The sequence below is a fragment of the Perognathus longimembris genome, chromosome 22 (assembly GCF_023159225.1).
Source record: "Perognathus longimembris pacificus isolate PPM17 chromosome 22, ASM2315922v1, whole genome shotgun sequence".
Classification (NCBI taxonomy): Eukaryota; Metazoa; Chordata; class Mammalia; order Rodentia; family Heteromyidae; genus Perognathus; species Perognathus longimembris.
Genome location: NC_063182.1, coordinates 1,116,830 through 1,133,078, shown reverse-complemented (window position 1 = coordinate 1,133,078; position 16,249 = coordinate 1,116,830). Strand labels below are relative to the sequence as shown.

At 66.7% G+C, this 16,249-nt stretch overlaps 1 protein-coding gene across 1 annotated transcript; it reads left to right on the top strand.

The window, feature by feature from the left end:
- The first annotated feature begins 316 nt into the window (after positions 1-316).
- On the top strand, positions 317-16,006 carry Slc6a7 (solute carrier family 6 member 7). The gene is given in 21 exon segments (XM_048331386.1): positions 317-349; position 1,838; positions 4,608-4,790; positions 6,125-6,171; positions 6,173-6,221; positions 6,224-6,256; positions 6,356-6,476; positions 6,478-6,588; positions 9,793-9,809; positions 9,812-9,930; positions 10,518-10,652; positions 10,912-11,015; positions 11,119-11,207; positions 11,210-11,242; positions 12,123-12,235; positions 12,331-12,360; positions 12,362-12,463; positions 13,232-13,331; positions 13,469-13,569; positions 13,790-13,957; positions 15,791-16,006. Coding segments are annotated over 21 exon segments (1,905 nt in total).
- The last annotated feature ends 243 nt before the right edge of the window (positions 16,007-16,249 follow it).

Genomic DNA, 16,249 nt, shown 5'->3' with positions numbered 1-16,249 from the left:
GCCCACCCAGCCCTGCTCAGCCCAGCCCAGCCGGCGCGCGCGGGGCGAGCGGAGCGCGGGGCGGGGGGAGCGGGGGGAGCGGAGCGCGGGGAGCGGAGCGCGGGGCGGGGGGAGCGGGGGGAGCGGAGCGCGGGGAGCGGAGCGCGGGGCGGGGGGGAGCGGAGCGCGGGGAGCGGAGCGCGGGGCGGGGGGAGCGGGGGGGGGGGGGAGCGGGGGGAGCCGAGCGGAGCGGAGCGCGGCGGCCCGGCGGGCGCCCCAGTCCTCGCGCCCCGCGCGCCCACCGCTCCAGCGCCGCCCGCCCTCGCCTCGCCTCGCCATGAAGAAGCTGCGGGGCGCGCACCTCCCCAAGGTAGGCGCCGGGGCGGGGCGCGGGCTCCGGAGCCCAGCTCGAGCCGCCCCACCCGCAGAGCGGGCTCGGGGGTGGGATCCGCCCGGGGGTGCTGGGAGCCGGGCTCCCCGGGTAACAGGTGTCCGCAGCCGGGGCTGGGGTCCCGCGCCCGCCTCCCCCTCCCCTCCCGGCTGACGGCAGGCTCGGATGTCAGGGCCCCGCTCCGACTGGGGAGGGGAGGGGGGCATGGGCCTGGCACCAAGGCGCCCCGCGGGCGTCCCGTCAGGCCCCCCCCTCCCCCAGCGGCCTTTCCTGCCCTGCTGAGCCCCGGCTGCACCCCTCTCCCCGCCCCCCCCAATTCCCAGAGCCCTCCCTTCGCCCCTTCCTCCCTTCGTCCCTCCGCAGGGCCCATGGAGGTGGAAACGGGGTTCCCAGCCCGGCCCCCTGCTCTCCAGTGAGGCCGGACCTCCAGGGCGCATTGCATGGGTTGCAAGGGATCAAGGGGGTGTTGGGGCAAGCTTGCTGGCTTTTGACTTAGAAGCCCTGCCTTAGCCCGGAGCCCCAGGGCTGTTTTTGCACCAGGCCCCTCCCCATGACTTGGGGCAAGTTCTCTCTGACCATCCTTCCGGTGTGGGGATCCAGAGCCCTCCCCACAGGCCCCTGGGAACAGGACAGCCAGCCACCGTGGGTGTGGATGGAAGGGGCAGGGGCGTGCCAGGGGGCTTCGTGAGGGCCTCTCCCCCCTACACACACACACACCACACACACACCACACACAGGCTCTCCCCCCTACACACACACACACACACACACACACAACACACACAGGCTCTGCCGTGTGCTTTCAAGGCATGGAACCATGGGGTAAGTCAGTCTTTTTTACTGTCTGGCATTAGTGACTTCTCGGGAGCCTTCAGTGGGTCCTCCTGGTCCTGTCTCTATTTTTTCCATCCATCTCTTCCCTTTCTCTCCCTCCCCAAGGAGCCCCCACCCCTCCCTGACAGAGACCGGGCCCTACGTCCATGGTGTCAGCCCGGGCTGGGGGCTTAGCCAGCTTCACCTATCGAGTCTCCCGTGACTCCTAGGTGCTAGATCCTACGATCACGTTTCATAGATAGGGCAACTGAGGCCCGGAGGGCCGAGGCTTTCTGATTCCCTGGAGGTGAGTGAGGAGATTAGAACCAGCCGGACAGGGCGAGGGACATCTCTGGGGATCTGGAGCCCGAATCTTGCTCTGCCCTGAACTTGCTGTTTGACCTTGGGCTCGTGCCTTTCCTCCCCGAGCCTGCTTTCTTGCCTACACAAGGATGGAGTTGAATTCCAGATTCCTATCGTCGCTCTGTGGTGAAGAAGGTTGCAGGAGTCTTAGCTTGGCCCATCCTGCCTGTCCCCCGTCCCTCTGACGCGGGGAGGGGGGGAGGGGGAGGTGGGGCTCCGTCGATGGCTCAGGTGTGAGTTCCTGAATGCCCCTGGGGGGGGATGGGGAGTGAGCCCCCCCTCAGGTGGGAGCGTGAATAGGCAGACGGCTTGGACCCGGCCCAGCGAGTGGATTGCCGTTACCTGTCTCCCCAGCAAGGCCCCATCCTCCCCGTGTCAGCCTCCGGAGCTTCACCCTGCGCCCTGGGGTGGGGGGGAGGGGCCCGAGCGGGCTTCTGATTGGCTCGGCTTTGGAGGACCCCCTTCCCTTGACGCTTTCCTCTGATCGGGGGGAGGAGGGGGCCGCGCCCGCAGCATCCTGCGCTTAGAACTCTTGTCGTCATGAAACAGAGCCGGGGACCGCGCGTTGTGAGCGCAGAAAGGGCAGCTCCTCTGGAGGGATCAGAAGAGCCTCGTTCCCGGGACCTCCCGCCAGCTGGCCCGGAGGAGGCCGGAGGGTCTGAGGGCCCGCTCAGCGCCGCCGGGGTCGCCTCCGGTGCTCACCCGGGAGCCAGGGCTTCCAGGAGGCCCACGCTCTGCCACCCTAGGGAAAGACAGGGGTGCCAGTGACGGGAGCTATTGTCACCCCTCACCCAAGCACGGCTTAGATGGTGGCACACAGCCACCCGTCCACCCTTGGGCCTAGTGACTTCACAAGCAGGTTTTTCTTCCACTCTGCGTCATCGTCGCCATGGCCTGTCATCCCGTCACCACTGCCCAGACACGGAGAAGACCACCACTGTGGTCTGCATCATCCCTCAGAGTGACGACATCCCTGCCGGCCCAGTGTGCCACCCCATCTCCCCAGCTCTGCCACCTCAGCAGGTGCCTCCCGTCCTGGGGTACCTGTGCCGTCCCTTCTCCTCTGCCGCTGCAGAGAGCGCGGGGTCTCCGCCGCTAGGCCACGCCAGACCCGCTCTCACCGCCTGCACCCCAGCGCCGCCGCGACGGTCCAGAGCCTCGTTCGCATCCCGGCGTCCTAGCACGCCGGCTCCTTGCGGCCTGTGTCTTGTGTAGAATTGGGAACACCGCTCTCTGGTCCTGTGTGGATAGGCACCGTGGTTATGGGTTCACGAAAGGATCTGACAAGTGTGGCAGCAAAGCAGTGTGTGTGTGTGTGTGCACGCTGGTGTTGGGGCTTGAACTCAGGGCCTTAGCTTTTTTGCTCAAAGCTAGCTTTAGTCACAGCCCCACCTCCAGCTTTGTATTGCTTAACTGGAGATAAGAGTCTCACAGACTTTCCTGCCAGGCTGGCTTCCAGCCTCGGTCCTCCGATCTCAGCCTCTCGAGTAGCTAGGGTGACAGGCACGGGCCACTGATGCCTAGCAAAATAGCATGTTTTCATTGGCCTTATCTCAGCTTTTCCAAAGCTTCTTTGACTCAAGTGCCTTTTCCCCACAGAATCTTCTGAGCATCTTAAGGGATGTTACAACAGCGTTATTAGAAACTGTGATCCATGTAATCCCCTCATTGTCCAGATGGGGAAACTGAGGTGTAGCAGACTCCTAACGTCACACAGTGTATTAGCACAGACCCTGGACTGGAGCGCCGTCTTGTGTGTTGATGTGGTTTTCCCGCTGACTCTTCTTCACTGGATGGGAGAGGTCCTTCCTCCTCTCTGAAGGCCTTGGAGGATGTTAACTGGCCCGCGTGCTTCCCCTCTTCTTGTCTCTGGGGGTGTGAGTGTCAGGGGCAGTCGGGCAGTGGGGCTGCCCCTTCAGCCTGACCCACTCCTGGACCACTTGTCGGAACCGCCCCTGAGTTTAGGAGGTTTCTCCGGTGGCACTGGGCTCCCCTCGATGTGCCAAGCGTGGGGAGCCAGGAGCATGCCAACAGCGTAGGCCAGGGCCGCCATCCTCCAGCCCTTGCCAGCAGAGGCAAGGCACTGCCGAGCCTTCCACCCCCCCGAGTCCCTGCAGGGGACATGAAGAGCAGCGGGCCTCCATCCCCTTCTACACTTCTCTTTCCTCCAGTGACGGCAAGATGAGGGCCTCCCAGAATCCACAGTCATCGGTAGGACCCCTTGAGTCACGGGGCACGGGCCGACGCCTCCCTCCCTTGGAGGGTTGGGGTCCTGTCGAGCTCCCTTCTTCCCCCGTGCTCCCATACCCTCTTTTCTGGAACGCCTTCCAGTTGGGCCATCTGCCCTCCGGACGTGTCCGGACACTGTCGTTCTTGAACTCCGGCGCAGTGGCTGAAGGTGGCCCCAGTGGCCATCTTGGTGAGCCCCCCCCCCCCCCCGGTGGCCAGCCAGCTCAGGACCCCTCTGGGGGCCTCGGCTCTCCTCATGCTTAGCACGGCGCCTCGGTGAAACCAGGCAATGTGAACAGGACGTCTCATGCGGCGGGGCCGTGGCTGCGACCATCCTTCGAAGTACAGCCGTCCTCGGCTCCGCGCGGTGAGCCCCGCGGGGACCCGGACGCTTCCTCTGTGCCGGAGCTGGAGCCGCCCTGCGGCTCCAGGAGCTCTGCCTCCCGATCTCTCCACTCCCTCCTGTCCAGATCCGTGTTCTTGGCTAGAGGCCCCGTTCCAGCTTGGTCCCCTCCTCCTCCTCCCCCTCCCCCCTCCCTCCCCCTCCTCCCTCTCTTTTCTGTCTCTGTCTCTGTGTCTGCCTGTCTCTCTCATGCCGGTACCGGGGCTTGACCCAGGGGGCCGGGGCACGGTCCCTTAGCTTTTTCATTCAAGGCTGGTGTTCTACCACGTGAGCCACAGCTCCACTTTCAGCCTTTTGGTAGGTAATTGAAGGTAAAAGCCTGGCAGGCTTTCCCGCCCAGCCCAGCCTTGAACTGTGATCCTCAGATCCCAGCCTCCCGCGTAGCTGAGGGTCCCCGCGCGAGCTCATTCCAGACTCTCCTCCTGGCAGCCCGTCACCCGGACCTGCTGATGACCCCCAGTGACCAGGGGGATGTGGACCTGGATGTGGACTTCGCTGCAGACCGGGGGAACTGGACGGGCAAGCTGGACTTCCTGCTGTCCTGCATCGGCTACTGTGTGGGCCTGGGCAATGTCTGGCGGTTCCCTTACCGTGCCTACACCAACGGCGGAGGTGGGGTCTGAGCCCTGTGGGGGTCTCAGGTGGGGGGCCCGGGCTCTGGGGTGCAATGGACAGCGGGCAGCCTCGGCCACCGTGACCTTGGGCTAGGAGGAGGGAACTTGCTCTGCCTCCTCCTGTTCTGTTACCCGGCCCCTCCTCCCGCCGATGCCACAGGGGTTTCTCCCGAAGGCCCCCACTCCCCGGGTCCTCGGGGTGGACTGGGAGCTGCCTGTACTTGGAGATGAAGGGGTCTGTCTGTCAGTCATCACCATGCTTCTAATACCCTCCCACCCCCTCCTCCAGAGCCTGCCTATCAGTCATTCTTTCCGGTCTGCATTATTTCCTCCCCTCCTACTTTTCATTCTGATTGCATACATGAGGTTGCTCCCATCCTACCAAAAAAAAAAAAACCCTTCCTCTTGCGCCTGCGTCTCCATCACATTACTGTTCTAAGACTCACTAACCGAGCTAGGATTGGGGGTCCCGCCCCCACCCCCCCAAAGGCCCTGGCCTGGTGCCGGCCTCACTAAATGGGATGGCAGCTGTCCTAGGTCGGGGGGGGGAGGCCTGAGTTCTCTATCCAATGTCATAGGGGGCTGACTCGGTATCCCCAAGGCCTACTGCCTTCCCCGGGGCTCCCCGGACTTCCAGGTGACTGTGAAACATGTTCCCCAATGGGTTCTAGTCAAGTGAGAGACATCCAGATAAGACTCAACAAAGCGAAACAAATGCATCCCAAGACCAGGCGCGTGGGATGGAGACGGGGGACTCCCCGCCTCTCCTCCTTCCTTCCCAACCCTTGTCGGGGTGCCTGCCGAGCCTCGCGGTCTTCCTCGCGGGGCCTCGGGTGGCGTGGCCAGGACTGCAGATGACCGAGCTCGTCTCTGCTTGGCCTGGAATCTAGAGAGGGATCTAGGGGCTGCAGGAAAGGGGCGGGGCGGTGGGGGGGGGAGGGCTGGCTAGGGCGAATGCAGCCCCCCAGAGCCCCGTGGGGGTGGGCGGGGCGGTCCCCTGAAGGAGGTGGCTTCATTGATGGAGGAGAAAGGAAAAGGATGCCCCCCCCAACCACAGGGGGAGCCACAGCATCCCGGGGGGCTGGGACGGCGCCCCAGGAGCCGGGCCGGAGCCGGCTCTCCCCGGCAGGAGGCTCCTCCTCCCTCCTGGGGCCTGCTGCATGCTGGGCACCAGGCTGAGCCATAGCTGACTCCCTGCCAGCCCTCTTGGTCCTGGGGTGACCTGCAGGTCCCTGGCTGCACTCCTGGGGAGTGATGGCGGGGGGGGGCGGAGCTTGGATTTGGAGGGCAGCCCCCCCCCCCAGTCCCCTCTCAGCCTTCTCCTCCTCGCAGGCGCATTCCTGGTCCCCTACTTCCTCATGCTGGCCATCTGTGGCGTCCCCCCTCTTCTTCCTGGAGCTCTCCCTGGGCCAGTTCTCCAGCCTGGGGCCCTCGCGGTGTGGAAAATCAGCCCCCTCTTCAAAGGTGAGGCCGGCTCCCCCTCCTCCTCCCCTCCCCCCCTCCCCCCCCGCCCCCCCACCCACCGAGGCGGAGGCCTGGAGCCCGGGCTGTCCCCGCCCCCAGGTGCCGGCGCCGCCATGTTGCTCATCGTGGGCCTGGTGGCCATCTACTACAACATGATCATCGCCTACGTCCTCTTCTACCTCTTCGCCTCCCTCGCCCGCGAGCTGCCCTGGAGCACTGCGGAACTGGTGGAACACGGAGCGCTGCCTGGAGCACCGGGGCCCCCGGGGCGCCAACGGCTCGCTGTCCCCCAACCTCAGCAGTACCGTCAGCCCCAGCGAGGAGTACTGGAGGTCAGAGGGCGGCGGGCGGGCGGGGGGGGGCGGGGGGAGGGAGGGGGAGCCGCCCCGGCACCCCCAGGCGTGACAGCGAGTGAACGCGGGCAGCGGGGCGCTGGTGGGTGGCTCGCGCCCGTCACCCCGCGACCCAGGGGGCTGAGAGCCGAGGATCGCGGTTCAAAGCCAGCCCGGGCAGGAGAGTCCGTGGGACACATCGCCAGCGAACCACCAGAAAGCCGGAAGTAGCGGGGCTGTGGCTCAAAACGTGGCAGAGCACGGGCCTTGACTGAAAACTCAAAACTCAGGGGCCGTGTCCGGTCCCCGCGTTCAAGCCCCGTGATGGGGGCGGGGGTGGGGAAAGGGCTCGTGACGTTCTAGAGTCCGTTTCCTACTCCAGCAACGTCTGCCAGTGGACGGGGGCTGGATTCGGGGATTCTGGCTTTCTGTGTTAATTAGAGATGAGAGTCTGTTCAGATTGGCTTCCAACTGGGACGCTGGCATCTTGAGCAGCTAGGATTACAGGCTCTCCCTCTCCACCCCCTCCCTCCCTTCCTTCTTCCTTCCTTCCTTCCTTTCTCTCTCTCTCTCCTTTCATTCTTCCTTTCTCTTTCTTTCATTCCCTCTCTCCCTCCCTTCCTCCTTCCATCCCTCCCTCTCCCTCCCTCCCTCCCTCCCTCTCTCCCTCCCCTCCCTCCCTTCCTCCCTCCCTCCCTCCCTCCCTCTCTCTCTCCCTCCCTCCCTCCCATTCCCCCCTCCCTCCCTCCCCTCCCTCCCTCCCTCCCTCCCTCCCTCCCTCCCTCTCTCTCCCCCCCTCCCGCCCAGGGTCCTCCCTAGGTAGCAAGGATTGGCATAGAATTCTTCATCCTCCTGCCTCAGCTTCTGAGGCTAAGATTACAGGTGTGCACCCCCACACGTGACTCATCCGTTCTTTGTTTCTTTTTTAATTAGTATACACTAGTTCTGGGGGGAATTCGTTGTGATATTTCACACACGTGCAGTTATATTTCAATCAATATCAACTCCCAGTCACTCTCCTTCGTACCCTCCCTTCTCCAAACAATCCAGTCGGGTTTCATTGTCTGTTTTCATACGTGCCCGCCACTTTGACCGTATTCTTCCTCACCCACGGCCTCTTGGTATCCCAGCCCGCCCCCCCCCCCCCCCGCAGGTACCCACTCCCTCAGCATGGCCTACTTTAGTTTCTTGCATTCATACTCTGAGTGTGTGTTCGGGTTGCGCCTGCTGGGCACCTGTCATCCTGGTCACTCGGGAGGCTAAAGTCTGAGGATTGCAGTTTTAAGCCAGTCCTGGCAGGAGAGTCTGTGAGGCTCCTGTTTCCAGTTAACCAGTAGAAACCTGGAAGTGGAGCTGTGGCTCAAGTGGTAGAGCCATAGCCCTGCGCTCCAATGCTCAGGGCAGTGCCTAGGCCTTGCATTCAAGCCCCAGGACTGGAACTGTCACATAAGCAATTAATAAAATACAAATATTAAAGTGAATGAAGGGCTTGCACCATGGCATTTCAGATGTGCACGTATTGTGTGTTACTCAGAAAAACATTCTTTCCTTTTACATTTTTATTGTTATTATAATAATATACAGAGGGGGTAAGCGTTTCATAGATCAGGTAAAGAGTACATTTCTTTTGGACAATGTCACCCACCCCTGCCTTCATTACCCCCCCCCCAGTTTTTCCCTTCTGCCCCTTGTATCATTGTATAGTTCATTTTCAAGGTAGTGTCTAGTGAGTCCAGTGCTGCCTTGGTTTACCCTTTGTCCCTCCATTTCTGTGTCTCCCCTTACCCTGCCAAAGACATAGAGAAAAACATTCTTTACGGCTTTAGCTTTCCCCCAAGTATTGATCATGAGATACACAGATAACACCCATATTGTCTGTCTGTCTGTCTCTCTCTCTCTCTACACACACACACACACACGATCTCAGGTTACTCTAGGAGAGATGAGACAAAAGGGTTGTCCTCAGATGTGGACACCGTGTCCCTGATAAAAACCATGAATTACCCCAGTGCCAGGTTGCTGGGAGCCCGGAATGGCAGCGGACATCGGGGTTCATCACCCCATCTCAGTGCCCTGCTGTACAACTGGGAGAACAAGGCCTACAGTCTTGCTCCATGGGGGCTGCGTGGACACCACGTGCTCTCAACCCCCAGCCCTGCTCTGGAACTTTCTAGAGTAGCCTAGCTCCTGGGGAGGAACCACTGGTTGGCCAGAGAAGAGACCCCCGTGTCCCCTTCCCCGCGGCTGCTCCGAGCGCCGTCTCCCGTCTCCGCCCGGGCCTGGGCGCCTCCCGCGGCTCCGGCTTCCATTGCGGATGCCGCGGAGTTGACGAACGCGTTCGTTTCAGAGCCGTCCAGAAGCCGGCCTGGCGGCTGAGGAGGGCCTGGTCTCTAGGCTGCGGGGGGCCTGGCGGGCGGGTGCGGGCGGGGATGGAGGCACGGCACCGGCTGTGGGGTGGGGGCTTTCAGGGCAGGGCCGGGGACTCTACGGGGGGACTGGAGAGAGCCACTGTCACCCAGGACCAACCATGGGGGGCGGGGGGGATGGGGGCCTCGGAAAAGGGCTGTCCAGAAAGGAGGAGCGGACGGACGGCTGAAGTCCCCACGGTGTCAACAGTGTGCGCGCGTGTGCGTGTTTGCACGCGTGCGCACGTGCGCGTGCACGCAGATGCCCAGACCCCTCGCGCCCCCTGCAGTTGGCTTGGCCGGCACGGAGGCGCGGGGGTTGGGGAGCGCGGGTTCCAGGCTGGAGGGGGGACACGGAGGGGGGCCGGCGAGGCCGGGCTGCTGGCTCTGCCCCCCCCCCCCACCCCTGTGCCCAGCAGAGCGTGGCGGGAGGCGGGGGCGCTCACGGCTCTGCCCCCCCCCCCGTGTGGCCGGGGTGCTCACGGCTCTGCCCCCCCCCCCCGTGTGGCGGGAGGCGGGGGCGCTCACGGCTCTGTCCCCCCCCCCAGTGTGGCGGGGGGCGCTCACGGCTCTGCCCCCCCCCGTGTGGCGGGAGGCGGGGGCGCTCACGGCTCTGCCCCCCCCCGTGTGGCGGGAGGCGGGGGCGCTCACGGCTCTGCCCCCCCCCCGTGTGGCGGGGGCGCTCACGGCTCTGCCCCCCCCCCCCGTGTGGCGGGAGGTGGGGGCGCTCACGGCTCTGCCCCCCCCGTGTGGCGGGAGGCGGGGGCGCTCACGGCTCTGCCCCCCCCCCCCCCCGCAGCCGCTGCGTCCTCCACCTGCAGGCAGCCAGGGCATCGGGCGGCCGGGGGAGATCCGCTGGAACCTCTGCCTCTGCCTGCTGCTGGCCTGGGTCATCGTGTTCCTCTGCATCCTCAAGGGCGTCCGGTCCTCGGGCAAGGTGGGGCCCGGCGCGGGGACCCTGACCTGGAGAAGGAGACTGGGCGTGGGGGAGGCAGAGCCACGGGCGACCCCGGAGGGGACGGAGGGACATTCCAGGACTCAGTGCCTCCCTCGCCGTCGGGAGGGGGGGGGAGGTGCTGTCCACGCGGCCCGGGGAGCCGCCGCGGGAGAGGAGGGCCGGCCGGGTCGCGCTGGCGGGGCCGGGGCTGCGGAGGGACCCGCTGTTCCTCTGGAGGAGGGCGGACGTCGGACGGCCCTGGGTGGGCAGGAGACTTGTGTCACCCAGGCTGGTGGCCTGCGTCGGCGGGGCGGTGGAGACGGATCTGGATAGCCTTAGGAAAGCAGGCAGCCTCGTTCTGCTGGTGGGGGGGGGGGGCAGGGGGCGTGGGAGGGAGGGAGGGAGGGAGGGAGGCCGGAGTGGTGAGCTGGTCAGGCGGTGGGGGGGTGGGGGAGGGAGGGAGGGAGGGAGGGGTCTCCAGGAGGAAGGAGTGGTGAGCTGGTCAGGCGGTAGGGGGGTGGGGGAGGGAGGGAGGGAGGGGTCTCCAGGAGGAAGGACTGCCCCACCCCGCGTTTCTCGCCTCTCAGGTGGTGTACTTCACGGCCACGTTCCCCTACCTCATCCTGCTCATGCTGCTGGTTCGAGGGGTGACGCTGCCGGGGGCCTGGAAGGGCATCCAGTTCTATCTCACGCCGCGGTTCCACCACCTGCTGTCCTCCAAGGTGAGGCCGGCCGTGGGGCTGGGGGCGGGCGGCGGGGCGGGTCCCGCTCGAGGAGCGGGCAGAGGCGGCCGGGAGCCCCGGGCGGCGGGCACGGCGCCACTCTGCCATTCACCGGCGTGTGCGTGCGTGCGTGCGCCCAGCAGGCGTGAGCCCGGCTCTTCCCCTCGAGTCGCCCAGCCCCGTGCCCCGGCCCAGCCCCACCTCTCCCTGCTTCCTCCCCGGCCCCCCGTGCTCTCTCCCCCTCTTCCCCCCGGCGCAGGTGTGGATCGAAGCCGCCCTTCAGATCTTCTACTCCCTGGGCGTGGGCTTTGGGGGGCTCCTCACCTTCGCCTCCTACAACACGTTCCACCAGAACATATACAGGTCAGGGGCCACCGCTGCCCGGAGCGGGGCTGGCCAGGGAGGCCTCCCGGCGGGCGAGCGCGGCGGGCTCACGCCCCTCTGTGTGCCCGGGTCCTCCTGGCAGAGACACCTTCATCGTCACTCTGGGCAACGCCATCACCAGTATCCTGGCCGGCTTCGCCATCTTCTCCGTGCTGGGCTACATGTCTCAGGAGCTGGTGTGCCTGTCGATCAAGTAGCCAAAGCAGGTGGGCGGCCGGCGTGGGGCGAGGCCAGGGGGCACACACGCACCCGGGGACCAGAGGGGGATGGCTGGATGGGGTGTGTGTTGTACATGCGTGTGCATGGGAATGGACGCGTCTTGATCTCTGCGTGTCCTTGTGCAGTGGCGTGGGTGTGGATGGGGTGGGTGTGTAAATGAGTGCCCCGCTCTACATCTGGAGGGAAGTGTCTGTCTGACCTCTCGTGCCTTGTCTGTCTAGCGGAGCCACGCCCTCGTTGAGACGTCTCTGAGCAGTTGAATCAGGGGTGAGAGTGATCTTGTGAACCGGTGTGGTCTTGTGCCCATGGATGTGTATAAGTAGGCGTGCAGATGACTGTGTACAGATGTGTTTTGGTGAGGCTGTATAGGCATATCCGGTTTATTCACGAGCCCACTGTCGAGTCGCTTAGTATGTCAGCTGACACTTCTTTTGCCCAGCTAGTGTGTCAACTTATGTTTCTTCTGTGTGCCAGAACTGGGGCTTGAACTCAGGGCCTGGATGCCGTCCCTTAGCTTTTTCACTCCAGACGCGCCCTACCGCTCGAGCCGCAACTTCGTTCTAGCTTTGTGTGTAGTTAACCGAAGCGTCTCACGGACCCTCCTGCCCGGGCTGGCTTTGAACCGCGATCCTCAGGTCTCAGCCTCCTGAGTCGCTGGGATCACAGGCGGGGGCCCCCGACGCCCGACTCCTGTCCACCGGGCACCTGCGATGTGGTCGCCTACATCCTGGGAGCTCAGAGTGTGTCAAAAACGTATGCTTGGCACGTGTCTCTGGGTGTGGCGGAATGAGTGTAAGCGCACACGCGTGTGTCTGGGGGGCTGGCGGCACGCCCCTCCACGCGGCTGACCCCGGCGCCCGGGCCCAGGCCCCGGCCTGGCCTTTGTGGTCTACCCCCAGGCGATGACCATGCTGCCGCTGTCGCCCTTCTGGTCCTTCCTCTTCTTCTTCATGCTCCTGACGCTTGGCTTGGACAGCCAGGTGCGTCCCCCCCCCGTGGGAGGGGAGGGAGGGGATCCCGCCTCCCGCCGGGGAGGCCCCCGGCGCTGAGGCCCCGCTCGCGCCCCTCCCCACAGTTTGCCTTTCTGGAGACCATCGTGACCGCGGGTGACGGACGAGTTCCCCTACTACCTGCGGCCCAAGAAGGCGGTGTTCTCGGGCCTCATCTGCGTGGCCATGTACCTGATGGGGCTGATCCTCACCACGGACGTGAGTGGGGACGCGGGGCGCGGGCCGGGTGGGCAGGGCCTGCTGTGGCAGCCTCTCTAGCGGGCGGACCCGACGCTAAACCGCCCCCGTCTTCCGCGCGGCTAGGAGCCTGCCCCGCCCAGGCCTCGGCTCCCAACGGAGGCGTTCGGTCTTGCTTAGAGTCCAGTCCTAGCTTTCCCAGGTGAAGGCGGCAAGCCCCCGGTGACTCGCCTTGTGATCCTAGCTACCCAGCAGGCTGAGATCTGAGGATCGTGGTTCAAAGCCTGCCGGGGCAGGAAAGCCCACATGACTCGTGTCTCCAGTGAGCCACCCCAAAGCCCAACGCAGAGGTGGGGCTCCAATGGTCGAGTGCCAGCCTTGAGCAAAAAAGAGCTAAGGCACGGTGCCCGGGCTCTGAGTTCAAGCCCCAGTGCCAGCACAAAAGAGAGAAGGGGGGAACAGGAAGAAAGGTTGACTTGAAAGATCTGGACTCAGACTTCACGCCTGCCCTTGCCGAGCGGCCTCCAGCGGGGGGCTTCCCGCCCTGAGCCTGGTTTTTGTCGTGGGCGAACGGGGAAGGGGGAGGGTCCCCGCAGGGAGGGAGCTGGGAGGCTGGAAGAGATGAAGCCAGAGACGAGCAGGCACACCACACCCGGCCATCCTCACGGCTCCCTCCGGCTCAGCCACCAACAAGGCCGGTGCTGGCGGCAGGGCAGGGCAGGGGGGCCCGGTGCCTGGGCCTGGCACGAGCCAGGCCGGTGGGTGCTGACCGCGGGGCTCGTGTTCCAGGGCGGCATGTACTGGCTGGTCCTCCTGGATGATTACAGCGCCAGCTTTGGGCTCATGGTGGTGGTGATCACCACGTGCCTCGCGGTCACCCGGGTGTATGGTGAGAAGCCCTCCGGCGTGGGAGGCTAGGGTCTGCCCGGAACTCCGGTGCCCGGGTGCCCGGCCCGAGGGGGTGGGGCCCACCGGGGTGGGAGAGGGCCGCAGACGGGGCCGCCTGTCCTCCTGCCCCCTGCGCAGGCATCCAGAGGTTCTGCAGAGACATCCACATGATGCTGGGCTTCAAGCCGGGCCTCTACTTCAGGGCCTGCTGGCTCTTCCTGTCCCCCGCCACGCTCCTGGTAAGCGGAGGGCAGGGGCTGCGCCGGTGCTGGGTGGGTGACCCTGGCGCAGGGGGTGGGTGGGCGTGGGGGTCCCGCCCCGCCCCGTCGGGGGGGGGCTGCATGGCTGGGGCGCAGGCCGCCGCGGGAACGAAGGCGTTGCCCCCAGACAGGGCCCCGGGGGGGGGGGGGGGGCCCAGGCCGCCCCACGCACGCGCTGCGGTGCTGGCGCCCCCTGCAGGCCCTGCTGGTGTACAGCATCGTCAAGTACCAGCCCTCCACCTACGGCAGCTACCGCTTCCCGGCCTGGGCCGAGCTGCTGGGCATCCTGATGGGGCTGCTGTCCTGCCTCATGATCCCCGCGGGCATGCTGCTGGCCGTGCTGCGCGAGGAGGGCTCGCTCTGGGAGGTGAGTCTGCGCGCGCAGGCCGCGGCCCCACGCGGCCCCACGCGGGGCGGGGGCGGGGCTCCGCAGGGCGGGGGGCGGAGCTCCGCAGGGCGGGGGGCGGGGCTCCGCAGGGCGGGGGCGGGGCTCCGCGGGGCGGGGGCGGGGCTCCGCGGCTTGGGGGCGGGGCTCCGCAGGGTGGGGGGCGGGGCTCCGCAGTCGGGGGCGGGGCACTCGGACGCGGGGGCCCCGCGGCTTGGGGGCGGGGCTCCGCAGGGTGGGGGGCGGGGCTCCGCAGTCGGGGGCGGGGCACTCGGACGCGGGAGCCCCGCGGCTTGGGGGCGGGGCTCCGCAGCACCACGCAGGACCCCGGCTCCGCTCGGGTTCGGCCCGCTGGCTTCCTGGGCGCCGGCGGTGGGGCGCGCACGCGCTCGGGGCCTCGGGCCGTCGCACAGCCTCTGCCCCCCGGAGGGGGGACGGAGTGAGGAGGAGGGACGCTGAGCAGCGCCGCCCCCGAGCACCGAGAGCCCAGGGTCGCAGTTCAAGGCCGGCCCGGGACCCTCGTCTCCAGTCCACCACCAGGCCTCCTCCTCCGGCCGCGGCGCTGTGGCCCGGGGGGTAGAGCGCCAGCCTTGCGCCGAGGAGCCCGGGGCGGCGCCCGGCCCGAGTGCGAGGCCCCCGGCCGAGCCCCGCTCGCTGGGGCATCTGTGGGGGGAGGACTCGCCTTCTCCTCCGGGTGGAGACGAGATGAGCCCGCGGGCAGCACGGGGCTGGAGCATGCCGAGCGCTCCCAGCTAGACCAGCCCCCCCCCCCCCAAGGCCTGACCCCCGAGGGTCCTCGGGCCGTGTCCCCGGGTGTCGTTTGTGGTGGTGGAGACGATGCAGGCGGAGGCGGACGCTCCACGACAGCCTTGCTGTTTGTTATGACGAACCAGAAACAGACAGCGGCGCTAAGTCACCTACTTAGAAAACACACAGGGGGGGGGGGAGAGGGAGGGTGCTCCTTTGTCCGGGGCAGTTGGATAGACCTGGCAGGGGAGGGGCAGGAAGGGGGGGCAGGAAGGAGGTGGGTACCCCTGGAGCGGCAGCGGCGGCGGCTGGGGAGTAGAGTGGCCGCGCGTCGGAGGCCACGGTGAACGCCGGGGAGAAGCCATGGCCGCGTGTGGGCAGCAGAGCCCCGGCCCTGGCCACCTCTCGGGGGTGGGGAGATGGAGTCGCCCCGGCCCTGGCCACCTCTCGGGGGTGGGGAGATGCAGTCGCCCCGGCCCTGGCCACCTCTCGGGGGTGGGGAGATGCAGTCGCCCCGGCCCTGGCCACCTCTCGGGGGTGGGGAGATGGAGTCGCCCCGGCCCTGGCCACCTCTCGGGGGTGGGGAGATGCAGTCACCCCGGCCCTGGCCACCTCTCGGTGCTGGGGAGATGGAGTGGTTCCGGCCAAGGCCTCCCGGGCCTCCTTGCCCCGCGGGCTTCACCCCCCTGTCGAGCGCCTCCTTCCCCAGCCGCGTGAGGCTCTGTCCCCCCCCCTCCCCTCCCCAGAGGCCCCGGGCGGCGGAGGAAGCCACGGCTCTGGAATGCGCAAGCCGAGTTAGTCACCGCTTAGTCAGCTCTGTCCCTGGAACCGGGGGCTCCCAGGGGGGAGAGGGCAGGGCAGAGGTCACACGGGGCTGTGGGAAGCCGACTCACGGCTCTTCCCCGAGAGGGCTGGGGAAAAGATGTGGGGACTCCCGTGCAGACGTGGGGGTCTCTCGGGGAGGGGCAGAGCCTCCTTCACCCCGCTTCTCCCTGGATGGCTGCCAGGACCCCCCCAGGGGCCGCCCCGCGTGCGCTCACCCCCCCCCCCCGCCCTTGCCCCCCGCAGCGGCTCCAGCAGGCCAGCCGGCCGGCCATGGACTGGGGCCCGTCGCTGGAGGAGAACCGGACCGGCATGTACGTGGCCACGCTGGCGGGGAGCCAGTCCCCCAAGCCGCTGATGGTGCACATGCGCAAGTACGGGGGCGTCACCAGCTTCGAGAACACGGCCATCGAGGTGGACCGCGAGATGGCCGAGGAGGAGGAGGAGGAGTCCATGATGTGAGGCGGGAGGGAGGCCCGCGGGCGGAGGCCACGCCGGGGCCCGCAGCCGTCCTGAGACCGAGGGGGACAGCCACAGCCCGGCCCCCCGAGCTCCTGCCTGGCCCCTTGCACGCGCACACGCGCACCCACGCACAGCCCCGTGGCCCGGCTCGGCCGCCCTCCCGCACGTGCCCGTGTGGAGGTCCGGGAAGGAGGGCCTGGCCCCTGGGGGCGGCAGGCACCCCGCTGTCCGAGCGCTTCGGGG